We start from the raw sequence: 15,637 nt of genomic DNA on the forward strand, positions 1-15,637 counted from the left end.
GTGATGCTTAGGTCCTTGTTTCCCAAGAGCACATTGTGAAAATATTGCTTTACTAAAACATGGTTATTTTTAATAGAAGCAGTTAAGCTGTGCAATATTGGAGTATCTCTTCTTTATTATTTGTGGGTCAAAAGAGGCAGGAGACAAGTCCTGTGGCTTGAGTCATCTGTGACTATCTCTAGGAGTATGAGTTTATGAGTTACAAAAGAGGTGGATCTGAGATTTAGAAGGGCCAACAGCAATGCCTGGGCCAAAATAGTTGGAGGGCTTCTACAAATTTTTCCAATTGAGTATTAATAATGCCATTAGTGTATTCATTTAAACCAGAGGGTTAATGGTGGTAAACATAGTAAAAGTGTTGTAAAACTAGCCAAAAGTGTGGGCTTGTCAGAGTACCTGACCAGGAAAGAGGGTTTCTCAATCATTATGAAGCTTGAAAGGGGTTTGCCAGATTGGGATAATCTTTTCCAAAAGGATTTTAGCGACAGATGAGGCAGTATCCTGTCACAAGGGAAGGCTTCAAGTCAAGTATGAAACATACAGACTAAAAGCATTTGTATCCACAAGAGGGAGGAAGTTGAATGAAATCCATTTGCCAGAACTCAAATGGTCCATTAGTCATTTTAAAATGTCCAGGAGCAATAGGAACAGGTTTCCCTGGATTATACTTTGGACAAGTGGAACAAGTGAGGTAGGCATTTTTTGCAGCCTTGTTGATGTTTTCCCACCAATATGGATTCATGAATGCTATCATTTTGATAGTAGATCAATGGTTTAATGCATGTACAATGATTAAAAGTGGGAATTTTGGAGCCTCTAATAGGACTGGGTTGTTATTTGGTCCAAACTAAAGCTTTATCTTTTTATCAAACCTACAATTGTTGAATTTTAGCAATTCCACTATTGAATTTCTACACATTGTTGAATTTCAGCAATTATTGAATATTTTGTTTTCTGAGGCCAATTGTTTGGGCCTTTTTAGCTAGTTTCTCTAAATTATCATTTGGAGAAATATCCCTCTTGACCATGACAGAGGTTTGGCTGTTTTTTGGTTCCTTTTAAGGGCAACATTCCTTATGGAAATGTCAGCAAGGTGATTTTCCTCAATTTCTAGAGAGTCAGATTTATACTGCCCCAGAATATTAATAATAGCTAAAGCGGCAGGTAAAAGTATTGTATCCAATAATTCCTGAACATAGGGGCATTTTCAATTTTGTTTCTCCTAAAAGAAGGGAAGCCATATTGCTCTCACAACATTCAAAAATCGTGAGGTACTCCAAAAGCATATCTATTTTCAGTATAAATATTAGCAGTTTTGCCCTTGGCTAAAGTACAAGCGCATGTAAGAGTGTATTATTTGGCCTGTTCAACTGAAGTAGCCATAAGTAAAGATGCTGACTCAACACTATGAAAAGGCACTGCAATACCATACCCAGCACAGTATATTTGTCATTGTTACCTTTTAAATAAGAACCATCAATGAACCATGAGGAGGCAGAATGTGGTACATAGAATTAAGCAGTCATGAGATACCTCATCAGAGACAGAGGGGAGAAGAGTAGCCAAGTTATGGTTGTTATGACATACAAAAGTTATGTGAGGAGCAGTTAACAAAAGAACTTCGTAAGAGGTGAGGTGGCTGACAGAAATAATGAGTGATGAGAATTCAGGGGAGCATCTGCTTTGGGGTATAGAAATGGTTAAAAGAGATCCCACAATAATATTCTCAGTGGATTAACCAAAAGGGCAGTGACTAATGGCTCTAAAGCAAGAGGCATATCTCTGTACACCGAGTCCCCTTGCTGGCTATAATACATTATGGGTCACTGGTGAACTCCATGTTTGTGGGTGAATACCCTAAGGTATTCCTTTTAAAATATTAAAAAAAGTAAAAAGAGAATCTGATCATTGGGATACCCAAGAGCAGGTGGGTTCATCAAATACCCCTTTATGTCCTCAAAGGCTGTGTCATCCACTTCTTCCCAGAAAATTGGGTCAAGGTTTTTACTGTTGAGTGAAACATATAGAGATTTGGACATAAGAAAAATTTGGAATCCAGTTTTGGCAGTAATCAACTAGCTTAAGAAAACCTCAGAGTTGGTGCTTAGTTTGGGGTTCAGGTAAATTTAGGGCACCATGAAGTCTATCTGGCCTAAGTGTAGCCCATATTCTGATATCAGATACCCTAAATATTGTACATAGTCTGGGCAAACTGCAATTTTCCTTGGGGATCTTATGTCATGTTAAGGCTAAAAGCTTTAGCAAGTGATTGCTGTCTTCCTGTGAGGAGGCTTGAGGAGGAAAGCAAAGAAGCAAATCATCATATTGCAACAAAGAAGAATCTCTAAGGAACTTTGCATATTCCAGATCAGCCTTCAGCATTTGTGAAAAGTAAGAAAAACTCTCAACAAGCCGTAAGACTTAATTGTGTAGATGAATTGTTTTTCTTTCCAAGTGAATCCAAAAAGTTATTGGCTAGCTTCAACAACTGGGATATGAAAGAATGCACTGCATAGATTAATTACAGTAAAAAATTTGCTTCTAGTGGGAACAGATGTCAGTAGAGCATGAAGATTAAGAAGCACAAGGTGGGGAGAAGGATCAAGATGGTGGAGGAGAAAGATGTGATGTTCACCTTCTCCCACAAACACATTAAAAAAAAACCTACATGTAAAATGATTCACATGGAACATCTACTGAATGCTGGCAGAAGACCTGAAACCCCCTAAAAGGACAAAAACCTCTCCACATAATGGGGTAGAACAAAAGGGGGAAAAAGAGAGAGAGAGAGAGAGAGAAAGGAATCAGGATGGAATTAGCACTCTTGAGAGGGAGCTGTTGAAGTGGAAAGGAAATTATACCCTTGGACACCAGCCAAGACAGAGGGACCTCAAAGTCGTGGAGAAAAGTGCAGCAGCTGGACTGAGGAGGGAAAAGCAGAGAGACAGACACACACAGACCATCTGCACCACAACTCCCAGACACCACAGCCTGAGATGCTTAGGCGGGGGCTGGGCACTGAGATTCAGACTCTGGAGGTCAGTTCTGGAGAGAGGACCAGGGTTGACTGTGTGGAGACAGCCCAAGGGGCTAGAGAATAGTGTGCCATAGGCTGGGGAGGCAAGCACAACAGCCGAGGGGACATGGGAGGAGGTCTGGGCCCACAGGAGAAGCAAGGTACCATTGTTGTGAAGGGCAAGAAGAGGAGGGGTGGGCCACCATAGGAATATCCTTCCTTGTACATGTGCAGTCTCCAGATGGCAGGGTGCCTCTAGCACAGGCTACAGGTGGCAAGGCACCACTTGCATAGGCTACAGGAAACAGGGCACCACTTGTGCGGGCTGCAGGTGGCTGGGTACCTCTTGTTTGGCCTAAGGGCAGTGGAAAGGGTTAAGCATGATGTGGCTTAACCTGTGTGCCACAGCATTCATCTCAGACACCAGAGGTGGTTGTAGCCCACCACCATTATGGGTCTGTGAACAGGTACCACCTTCAGCCCCAGTCACCTCAGAGGTCAGCAAAGAAGAGGGTACTACAACCTAGTACCATCTGTTGTTGCTCTCACTCCATTGGGAAGGCACCCAGATACATACAACAAATACTAACAGACATAAAAGGAGAAATTGATGGGAATAAAACAATAGTAGGAGACTTTAACGCCCCACTTTAACATCTCACTTACATAAATGGACAGATCCTCTAGACAGAAAATCAATAAGGCAAAAAAGATCCTAACTGACACAATAGAAAAGCTAGACTTAATTGACATTTTCAGGACATTGCATCCAAAAAAAAAAAAAAAAATCAGAATATATATTCTTTTCCAGTGCACACAGAACCTTCTCAAGGATTGACCATATCCTGGGGCACAAAATTAACCTCAACAAATTTAAGAGTATAGAAATTATTTCAAGTCTCTTCTCTGACCATGATGGTATGAAACTAGAAATCAACCATGAGAAAACAAAAGAAAAGAAAAAAAAAAACTGACTACATGGAGACTAAAAATATGCTACTGAAAAACCAATGGGTCAATGAAGAAATCAAAAGGGAAATTAAAAAAATACCTTGGGACAAATGATAATGAAAACACAGCCATTCAAAATCTATGGTATACCACAAAAGCAGTGCTTAGGGGGAAGTTCATAGTGATACAGGCCTTCCTCAAAAAACAAAAATCTCAAATAAACAAATTAACCCACCACCTAAAAGAATTAAAGAACAAACAAAACCTAAAGTCAGCAGAAGGAAGGAAATCATAAAGATCTGAGAGGAAATCAATAGAGATTAAAAAAACAATAGAAAAAAATCAATAAAACCAAGAGCTGGTTCTTTGAAAGTGTAAATGAAATTGATAAGCCTCTGGCCAGACTCACCAAGAAGGGGAAAGAAAGAACTCAAATAAAATAAGAAGTTAAAAAGAAGAAATATCAATAAAGATTGCAGAAATACAAAAAAAAACAAGAAAATATTATGAATAATTATATGCTAACAAATTTGACAACCTAGAAGAAATGGACAATTTTCCAGAGACTGAGGCCACCAAAACTGAATCAAGAAATAGATCAATTGAACAGACAAATTATGACACATATAGTTGAATATGTAATAAAAACACTCCCTACAAACAAAAGTCCAGGACCAGATGGCTTCACAGGTGAATTCTAGTGAACATACAAAGAGCAACTTATACTGATCCTTCTTCAACTTTTCCAAAAAGTTGAAGAAGGAACACTCCTAAATACATTCTATGAAGCCATCATCACCCTAATACCAAAACCAGGCAGAAATACTACCAAAAAGGAAAATTATAGGCCAATATATTTGATGAATATAGACACAAAAATCCTCAACAAAACTTTAGCCAACTGAATCCACTCACATATAAAGAAGACCATAAACCACGACCAAGGGGGATTCATCCCAAGTTCGCAAGGATGGTTCAACATACACAAATCAATTGCCATCATACACCACATTCACAAAAGTTAAAAACCACATGATCATCTCAATAGATGTAGAAAAAGCATTTGACAAAACCCAACATCCATTCATGATAAAAACTCTTACCAAAGTGGGTATAGAGGGAACATACATTAACATAATAAAAGCCAATTTTGACAAACCCCCAGCCAATGTAATACTCAAAGGAGAGAAACTGAAAGCCTTCCTGCTAAAATCTGGAACAAGATAAGGATGGCCGTTCTCACTACTTTTATTCAGCATGGTACAGCATAGCTGCAGCAATCAGACAAACAAAAGAAATATAATGTATCCAAATTGTATAAGAAGAGATAAAACTGTCACTCTATGAAGATAACATGATACTATATATAGAAAACCCTAACTCCACACAAAAACTTCTCAAACTTATCAATGAATTCAGCAAAGTAGCAGGACACAAGATTAACACTCAGAAACCAGTTGCATTTCTGTATATTGACAATGAAATATTAAAAAAGGAATACAAAATACAATACCTTTTAAAATCACACCCCCAAAAATAAATACCTAGGAATAAACCTGACTAAGGAGTTGAAAGACTTATATGCTAAGAACTATAAAACATTAATCAAATAAATTAAAGAGGATTCAAAGAAATGGAAAGATATTTCATACTCCTAGATTGAAAGAATTAATATTGTTAAAATGGCAATACTACCCAAAGCAATCTACAGATTCAATGCAATCCCTATCAAATTACCCATGACATTTTTCACAGAACTAGAATAAACAATCCAAAAATTTATATGCAACCATGAAAGACCCAGAACTGCCAAAGCAATCCTGAGGAACAAAAACCCAGCAGGAGGCATAACTCTCCCAGACTTCAAACAATATTACAAAGCCACAGTAATCAAGACAGTATGGTACTGGTACCAAAACAGACATACAGACCAATGGAACAGAATAGAGAACCCATAAATAAATCCAGATACCTATGGTCAATTGATCTTTGACAAAGAAGGCAAGTAGATAAAATCAGAAAGAGACAGTCTCTTCAACAAGTGGTGCTGGGAAAACTGGAAAACTTCATGTAAATAAATGAAGCTGGGACACACCCTCACATCATGCACAAAAATAAACTCAAAATGACTTAAAGTCTTAAACATAAAACAAGATACCATCAAACTCCTAGAAGAGAACATCGGCAAAACATTCTCTCACATGAACTGTACCAATGTTTTCTTGGGTCAGTCTTCCGAGACCACAGAAATAAAAAAAAATAAACTAATGTGACCTAATCAAGCTGGCAAGTTTTTGCACAGCAAAGAAAACCATTAAAAAAAAAAAAAAAAAAAAACAGACAACCTATGGAGTGGAAAAAATACTTTCAAAGGATACAACTGACAAAGGCTTAATCTCTAAAATTTCCAAACAACTAATACAACTTAACAGCATAAAAGCAAACAACCCAATCAAAAAATGGGCAGAAGACCTGAATAGACATTCCTCCAAAGAAGATATACAGATAGCCAACAAGCACATGAAAAAATGCTCAATATCACTAATTATTAGAGAAATGCAAATCAAAACTACAATTAGGTGCCACCTCACACCAGTCATAATAGCCATCACTAACAAATCAACAAATAATAAATGCTGGAGAGGGTGTAGAGAAAGGGTACCCTCCTACACAGTTGGTGGGAATGTAAATTGGTACAACCACTATGGAAAACAGTATGGAGGTGCCTCATCCTTCTCTAAATATAGAATCACCATATGACCCAGCAATCCTACTCCTGGGCATATATCTGGACAAAACTTTCACTGAAAAAGATACATGAAAGATGTATGTTCATTCCAGCACTATTCACAATAGCCAAGACATGGAAACAATCTAAATGCCCATTGACAGATGAATGGATTAAGAAGAAGTGTTATATATAGACAATGGAATACTACTCAGTCATAAAAAAAGAACAAAATAATGCCATTTGCAGCAATATGGATAGAAGTAGAGACTCTCATACTATGTGAAGCAAATCAGAAAGAAAAAGAAAAAAATACCATATGATATCACTTATATCTGGAATCTAATATATGGCACAAACAAAACTACCTACAGAAAAGAAACAAACTCATTGAGAACAGACTTGTGGTTACCAGGGGGAGGAGGAGGGAGTAGGATGGACTGGGAGTTTGGGGTTAGTAAATGAAAACTATTGCATTTGGAGTGGATAGGCAATGAGATCCTGCTCTTTGGCACAGGGAACTATATCAAGTCCCTTGTGATGGAACATGATGGAAGATAATATGAGAAAAAGAATGTATATATACTCATAACTGGGTCACTTTGCTGTATAGCAGAAATGAACAGAACATTGTAAGTCAATTATAATAGGAGAGATAAAAAAATAACAGCATGCCAAAGATAAGAGTTTATTTCTCAGAGGTTCTGGACACGCTTCTACCCTCAGCCCCTACATTTTCTTATCAATAAGATAGGAGTGTTACAAGGGTTAGTACAAGGGAAAATAAGGTCTTGAGCCTTGATCTACTATGGGCATCACAACTTCTTTACTTGTAGGGTATTTGTTAGTTCTGCAAAGAAGTTTTGAAAGATCTATTTGAATCTTGAGGTGCACTGTGAATGTGCCAACATCACTTGGAGATTTTGCCGGAAGGAAGGTAGTAGCTGATTCAATAAGGACAGCTTTCAGAATCAGCTCTAATACCGTCAGAGACAGCACAAATAAAAGATGTCAGAGAGTAACTTAGTCCTCCTGGTGGGTTACTTTGATGACTTTGATGACTACTGTAAAGTTCTAGAATTGTCTCCCCCTTTTGGTAGAGAGAAAATCCAGCATGATATTTCTCTAAGAAGTGTCTGCCTCATCATGGAAAGAGTAGCAGAACTAAGGAGAAAAGGACACATATCTCTTAAAGGGCCAAAGCAAAAGGGAACAGAATCAGAGAAGGGAAACTCTTGATGTTCAGCCCCAATATTTAAACTCCAAATCAGAGGATTTTTATAGTAGTTGAATTGAGCATGGAGAGAGTGACTTTAGTATTATTTAGGACTGCAAGAGATTCATACCCAATCTGGAGCCCCTGGGAAGGAGGAAGATGGTGCCAGAGGCAGGGTCTAAGACAAAGAAATCAGGGAAGGCGAATGAGGCTTCAGAAGTAATTTGATCTTTCATTAATTGTTTGCCACAGTTAATCTTAAAATCTTATTTTGCAGAGGCAATTTTAGGCTCCCAATAACATTTGAAAACTTCAAAATACCAATTGAAATAGGAATTGCGTTCAGTTTTTGGAAATTTTAGACCTATGGCTGTCTTATTCAGTTTTAAGAAAAGTAAGAAAAGTAAGCTTGGGAGTTCCTTTGTGGCACAGAGGGTTAAAGATCTGACATTGTCACTGGAGCAGTTTGGGTCACTTCTGTGGCTAGGGTTCAATCACTGGCCTTGGAACTTCTACATGCTACAAGTGTGGCCACAAAAGAAAAAAAGAAAAGTAAGTTTGGAGGCCCTTGATATTATAAATTGCCTTTGGTTAGGTTGGTCCATTTAGTTAGACACATACATGAGGAAGGACTGTAGGTTTTCTTGCATTTTGTTTTGTTTTGTTGGTCTTTTTTGAGGGTGGAACCTATGGCATATGGAAGTTCCCAGGCTGAAGATCCAATCAGAGTTGCAGCTGTCAGACTATGCCACAGCAAATCAGGATCCGAGCTGCATCTGCAGCTCAAGGCAATGCAGGATCCTTAACCCACTAAGCGAGGCCAGGGATTGATCCCAGGTCCTCATGGATGGGTTCACGGGGTTCGTTACCACTGAGCCACAATGGGAACTCCAGGACCATAGTTTTTTAATCATAAAATTGGCCAAGGTCCCTGTAGATGGGGCATGCTCAAAATTTTTAGATAACCAGGATATGTTTTCTGATGTTTCTACCTAGAGTAAAAGAATAATTTTCAAACAGCCTAAATAACTCAAGCAACTCAAACGGTCCAAATGGCCTGCAGGTGTAATACCAGCCAGGTCTAAGGGAGCAGTCTAGTCCCCAAAGAGCCAGTCCAAAGTCTGCTCAGTACAGCCCTAATGGAATAGTCCCATTCCAAGGGAGTCAGGCTGAAGGCTTATTAGCTCAGTGCCAATAGAAAAGCCCCTACTCCAAAAGGAATTGGGCCAAAGCTGAACCAGCACAGTTCTAATGAAACAGCCCTTGTTCCCAGTGAGATGGGCCAAAGGCTAGCCAGTTCCAGAAGAAACAGTCCCTGTTCCATAAGGAATCCTGCTGAAGGTGAGCACAGTTCCAATTTGAAAATCTAGATTTCCAAAATCAGGCAGAAGTGCCAAACAAGTGCTGGCATACAGAACAGTCTTAACCAGAAAAGACAAAGCCTTAAAGTAGATCCCAAATAAAACCTGGAGAGCTTCAAAATGAAAATAGGGCAGAAGCCTAGGTCCATAAGAAAGCCCCAGGGTCTTCTAGAAAAGCAGTGAGTAGCAATGGGCTCAATGTGGGTATCACACCTGTTTGCCACCAGCCTGGAAGTCCACAGGTGTCTTCTGTGGATCCCCATGCAAGCCACCAAAATGTTGACCTAAAACAAACAGACTGCCAGCTATTTCTCTAATAGCTTGTTTGGGATCAATAAAAAATTGCAATTAGTGTGAGTTCCTGTTCCGTTGAAAAGGGATCAGCAGCTTCTTGGGAGAACTGGGACATAGGTTCAATCCCTGGCCCAGCACAGTGGGTTTAGGATCCTGCATTGTTGCAACTATGGTTTAGGTCACAAGTATGGCTTGGATCTGACCCTGGCCCAGGAACTCCATATGCTATGGGGTGGCCAAAAAAGAAAAAAAAAAATTTAAATTTGTGTTCCACAACCATGTAAGTCCTGTCACAGCAAGGAGGGGAGAACTTTTTTAAAAGGGGGAAAGGAAACTGGGAGGATTGCAGTAAACAAAGAGCCCACTGGAGGAATTGACAGTATGAAGAATAGTGACTTTTCATTGGCTGAGTTGTGAAAGTTTCTCACTGTCTGAGCTCCTGACCAGTGAGGAAAGTTTTTCTTCTTCCCGTTGAGCTCTGCTATTGTCAGAGGGCATGAGAGCTCCCCTTTCTGACTTCCCAACTCTATTTTAATTGATGTTTCTGTTTATTAATTTTTATACTGTCCATGTTTTTTTTCAATTGCCTTTTCCACTCTTGTCACTTTAGATCTTTGTAACTCTCCCCACCTCCATTCTATTATTCAGCATATATTCCTTTGTTATTAAATTCACTATAAAACAGAGCTTTGAGCATCAAAGAAATATGAATCTCAACTTTTCTAAAGTTTTCACTTATTCTCCACTGTTTTCTAATTGAGCAAGTCTCCTCAGTTTAGTGTTTAAGGGATTCCAAAATGTAATCTCAACTCTAGAACAGTAATTCTTTGTTAACCATGGCCCATCATCAATAAAAATGTGCATATACATCTACATGCAAAGAATTGCATATAATTTTATGCACAAGTCTTAGAAAAATATCCCTGCTCTATACCCTCATATCTTGACACTCTGCCAGGTGTACTTTAAATTCCAACCATGTTAGGCCACAATCAACTTCAGAGCTGATAGCATTTATGCAAAAAAAAAAAAAAAACAAAAAAAAAAAACACATTTTCATATACCCATGACACTATCCCAAATATCTCTACCAAGAAGTTCATCCCTAGAATGTCTCTCTTGAGGTCTTTAGAGTGATTTCATTCTCTTTATCTGCCCCCTGTTATCTATTACCTGGATAACTTGGGAAAAATTTGGGGAAGATAAATGTCATTTTTCAGATTTTAGTCTCTGCTATTCTTTTTAAAGTAAGTTATTTTATTCTGGTGGAAAATAATTTTTACTAAAGAACTTGGGTTTACTCATCATGATGAACACAGGCTTCCATTGTATTTAAATTTGATGTCCATTTGATTCATGTCAACTCAAAAAAGTGTTCTATGATGTCTTTTTATTTCTATTTCCCAGGTTTCTTGAGCACAGGGGATCAGGCTGCAAAAGGAAACTATGGACTCCTTGATCTCATACAGGCTTTAAGATGGACTAGTGAGAATATTGGATTCTTTGGTGGTGACCCCTTAAGAATCACTGTTTTTGGATCTGGCGCTGGGGGTTCATGTGTCAATCTGCTGACTTTATCCCATTATTCTGAAGGTAACCGTTGGAGCAATTCAACCAAAGGTATTATGCAGGTTGCAAATTTTGACAATTTTGGTGTCTGCATGCCACCACCATCAGTAGTATGTGATGCTCTGTATATATTTCTCTGTTCAAACTGTTAGGTTGAACTCAATAACTGTTTAAAACTTTGTTTCTTCAGCTTCTCTATGCATGTTTAAATTTTTGTCAAACTCTTTTCTTTGTCTCCTGTGAAGCTTGGTATGGATGTCCTTTCAAGAACACTTAATAATTAGCATTACAGTTACTTTTCTTTCCTCCAAAGGGTGGTTTTTGGGAAAATCGAAGATGTTGACAATTCTGTTATCTCTTTTTATTTGGTAATCAAAATCAAGGACAAGGGTTAATATATATATACTTTTTTAAATACAAGGCTTGAATATAATCTCTTTTCTAGATAGTAGGCATTTTAAATCATTTTTTATTATGAAGATAAGGAAGGAGTTGTAAGCTCGTTTGTCTGGAAACGTGACTTTCACTTATTGTCTGAGTAGAACATGGATGTTTGATTATTTTGCATGCATGATCCAAAATTGTCAAAGCATTGAGGTCACCAGTAGATCTTTTAATTAAAAAGAAAAATATGTTGGAATTTGTGCTTTTTCTATTTTCAACTCCAAGAGTATGATTTTTTTTCCCCCGAATACTCGCAAAGCAGCGTGGAGCACTGAGGCTGCTTAAGTCCATGAATATTGTTCTTGTCTCCATTTTCTAGCCTTGATGTCCTTTTTCCAAAATGCCTCCCCAAGGCTCATCATGTTGATCTTTATGGACTTCCATTTTACCATGAGTCTAGTCACCCCTTCTAATAGCATTACAAATTTGAAATATCCACAAGAACAGAAGTGTTTTGTTGAAGTCTGTAAAACAAATACTTTTTCTCCATTATACATAATAATAGGTAGGAAGATAGAGAATACACATCAACATAGACCATCTTGTATTTTGTTTTTCCATTGTCATTTTATATATATTAAGTATACTTTTTGTCAACTGTAATTCATGAAGCATCTTAATTTGTAAGACTGAGTTTTATGATATGAACATGAGACATAGAATATTAATTTTTGGTTTTCAAAGACACATTATTGTGAAACTTCAAAATAACAGTCATTAAGTGAGTTTACCTATTTGGAGAATCATATACTGTTATAGACTTAATTTATAGTCAGTATATGTAGCGTCACATTTCTATTAGTAGAGTTCTGATTCAAGATGACAAAATGACATGTATATGAGAACACTTCCATTTGTATAGAGATTTTAGTATATGGTGAAATGACTTATTTTGAAATAACAAACTTTGTTGTTGTTGCTTTTCTTAATTGAACAGATTAGATTGTTTTAGTCTGAGGACTATACTAATGCCAATACTTATTTAGGATAACATTAAAAAATCTGTTCAGACTTCTCTAGGGCTATTTGGTCTCAAATGCTATTTCTCCTGATTTTTTTCTAAAACTAAAGCCATTTTCAGCCAGTATAAGACTAGTATTGGATAGAGACGAATCAATTAGCTCATCAGCTAGCATCACTATTTATCACTCCATGGTGTGGTAAATAGTAGCAAGCAGCTACGCAAACATTTGAAAATATAGCATCCCATCACACTTTTCAAGGAAATCTGTCCATTTCTGGCTAGACAAATGGACTTATGTTTGATCTAGTACTAACCCTGTCTCCACTTAATGAAGCTGCCTGATTTGCCCAGGAGATGCTCAGAAGAGGTCTTGAAATCATCTAATTCTTTCTCCATTGCAGACATAGACTTCAAAGTCTGGAAACTTCCCAGGGCTGCAACAATGCTTAGGCCTCTATCAGGAGTCAACCACACATAGCAAGCACTCTCACTTATGATAAAATATATAGTTTCCCCCAATACTGTCTAGATGGCATGTTTCAGACTATATTAAACATGGTATGTTTTGTCCTCAAAATCTTTCTTGGTAATTTAGTTAAAATCATTAAGTCCCTAAAATCGGAAATAATCTTATAGAAATCTTATTTTAGTTGTAAAGTTTTTAAGCAGTAAAATCTTTCTCTGAGCAAATGTTGACAAAATATATAGCCTTTATAATATTTTTAAATTATCAGTATTTATAGTATTTGCTCTGGCAAACTTTGCTCTAGCAGACTAAAAATGTGCTCATAAAGATGTCATAAACCAAAACAAATTTAAATTAGTGTTGTTTGACTTTTTGAAGTATTTTTTGAATTATCTAGAAACATATTACAGACATTTTGAATGCATATACGTGTTTGGAGAATAAAGTGAAAACTTTGCTTCTAATTCAGTCATTGCTTTAACACCTTTATGAAAAGAGTCCTTACACATTAACACATATGAATGATTAAGCATGTGTTTGAATAACCGAACTACAAAGCTGGATTTGGAAACTGACAAAAAATGTAATTTTTAAAATAAATTATATTTTTAAAGCAAGAATTTTATTAGAAAATACCTTAATGAATAAAGTTCATTTATAAATTTGAATGGCATAAGGCTCTTATCAAACTGCATTTGGGACCATGATTTATAATTCTTAAATGTAATTAAGAGAAAACCAATGGACCATGTACTTTTCATCTTTTATGACAAAATATAGCAGTTCACATTAAACTGCAAAAAAGTTAAATCACCCCCCCAATCCTTCTGCTGATGGTTTATTCTTTAATCCCATGAAAACACTTCAAATGTTATGTCTTCTTCTGAAAGATGAATATTCAGCATGGTATGTCTGACATAAAGAGCTGGAAAGACTATGTCTAAAGTGATACTCTGTTTTGTGTGCCATCCCCAGGGTATTAGCAAATTTCCAATGCTGGTAGTTATGTAACATCTCAACAAATTTTTGTGAAACAAAATCTGGTAAAATAAACACAGAGATCCATTCTGAAGAAAGATACATGCAGCCAATTGGAGGAAATATCCTCAAAAGACAATACAAAATCTAATGAAGAGTGAACAGGAGAGAGTTGGCCCCTTCAGGTTGACTGTAATAATAACATAGGTGTTTACATGCTAAGCAAATAAATTTGGGTTTTTTTTATAATACTATTTACACATTTTCCTTCTCTCCATGCTTACTGCTTTTTTGAGATAGTGTACAATTTAAATCTCTTAATCCCAAAGTAATTGCTACTCAAAGCAGAAGACTTAGGTACACCTCTTAATTATACCCTGGGGATGACTTTATGTACCTTCTCTTAAGCAAAAAATGTCTCTGTTTCCTTGTTTCTTGAGTTATATCTGGGTTTTTATATACACATCTAAAATATGAGACTGTTGTTTTACCACAACATTATTCAAAGGTTCTCTGAAACTCTTTGTTGTTTTTTTCCCATAGGACTTTTTCAACGAGCGATAGCTCAAAGTGGAACAGCCCTTTCCAGCTGGGCTGTTAGTTTCCAACCTGCAAAATATGCTAGGATGCTGGCCACAAAAGTTGGTTGCAATGTTTCAGATACAGTAGAGTTAGTGGAATGCCTACAGAAGAAGCCTTACAAAGAACTTGTTGACCAAGATATTCAACCAGCAAGATACCACATAGCCTTTGGACCTGTCATTGATGGTGATGTAATACCAGATGACCCTCAGATATTGATGGAGCAAGGAGAGTTTCTCAACTATGATATAATGTTAGGGGTTAACCAAGGGGAAGGGTTAAAATTTGTTGAAAATATAGTAGATAGTGATGATGGTATATCTGCTAGTGATTTTGACTTTGCTGTTTCCAATTTTGTTGATAATTTATATGGATATCCTGAAGGTAAAGATGTTTTGAGAGAAACCATTAAATTCATGTATACTGACTGGGCTGACCGTCATAACCCTGAAACCAGAAGGAAGACATTACTGGCTTTGTTTACAGATCATCAGTGGGTGGCACCAGCTGTAGCTACAGCAGATCTTCACTCAAACTTTGGTTCACCCACATATTTCTATGCCTTTTACCATCATTGCCAAACAGATCAGGTTCCAGCTTGGGCTGATGCAGCTCATGGAGATGAGGTTCCCTACGTGCTAGGAATCCCCATGATTGGACCTACAGAGTTATTTCCTTGCAATTTCTCCAAAAATGATGTGATGCTGAGTGCAGTCGTAATGACATACTGGACAAATTTTGCTAAAACTGGGTATGTACCTAAGAAATGAAGTTTGTGATAATTTAATAAGAGTATTCATTTAAGCACTTAAAAATACATATTTGTGCCCAAATGATTTAATAGGTTAATACCAATATTAAATTCCTTTATTCTAAAGTCTATATTTGTGGTACTTCAAAAAGCATTGTTTTATTAGTTCTTACTTCATAAGCTTTATTAAGGAAGGCTTATACCTTTATTGCATTACTCAATAATTAGATTTTTTTAAATTACACAGGACTTCTTATTCAGTAATAACAAATCTTATTTTATAGAGATTTTCAATTGACAGTGCTGTATACTCTTTG

General features: G+C 37.0%; 1 protein-coding gene and 1 long non-coding RNA gene across 10 annotated transcripts in view; one reads left to right on the forward strand and one right to left on the reverse strand.

Moving 5' to 3' along the window:
- Positions 1 to 15,637, forward strand: part of NLGN1 (neuroligin 1) — a 687,335-nt gene that overhangs the window by 668,361 nt on the left and 3,337 nt on the right. For 5 of the 9 annotated variants that reach the window (XM_021071174.2, XM_084990349.1, XM_084990347.1 and 2 more), the window contains 2 exons: positions 10,974 to 11,186; positions 14,531 to 15,320. In XM_021071174.2, the coding sequence (XP_020926833.1) occupies positions 10,974 to 11,186; positions 14,531 to 15,320 (1,003 nt within the window). The remainder of the gene's footprint in view (positions 1 to 10,973; positions 11,187 to 14,530; positions 15,321 to 15,637) is intronic. The other 4 variants (XM_021071180.2, XM_084990350.1, XM_013990139.3 and 1 more) reach the window with 1 other exon arrangement.
- Positions 1 to 15,637, reverse strand: part of LOC146397604 (uncharacterized) — a 155,256-nt gene that overhangs the window by 8,010 nt on the left and 131,609 nt on the right. The window lies entirely within an intron of this gene.

The sequence above is a fragment of the Sus scrofa genome, chromosome 13 (genome assembly GCF_054392235.1).
Source record: "Sus scrofa isolate SSC_HxYL_T2T_F1_AM1 chromosome 13, Sscrofa_HxYL_maternal_Yorkshire_Landrace_v2.0, whole genome shotgun sequence".
NCBI classification, from domain to species: domain Eukaryota; kingdom Metazoa; phylum Chordata; class Mammalia; order Artiodactyla; family Suidae; genus Sus; species Sus scrofa.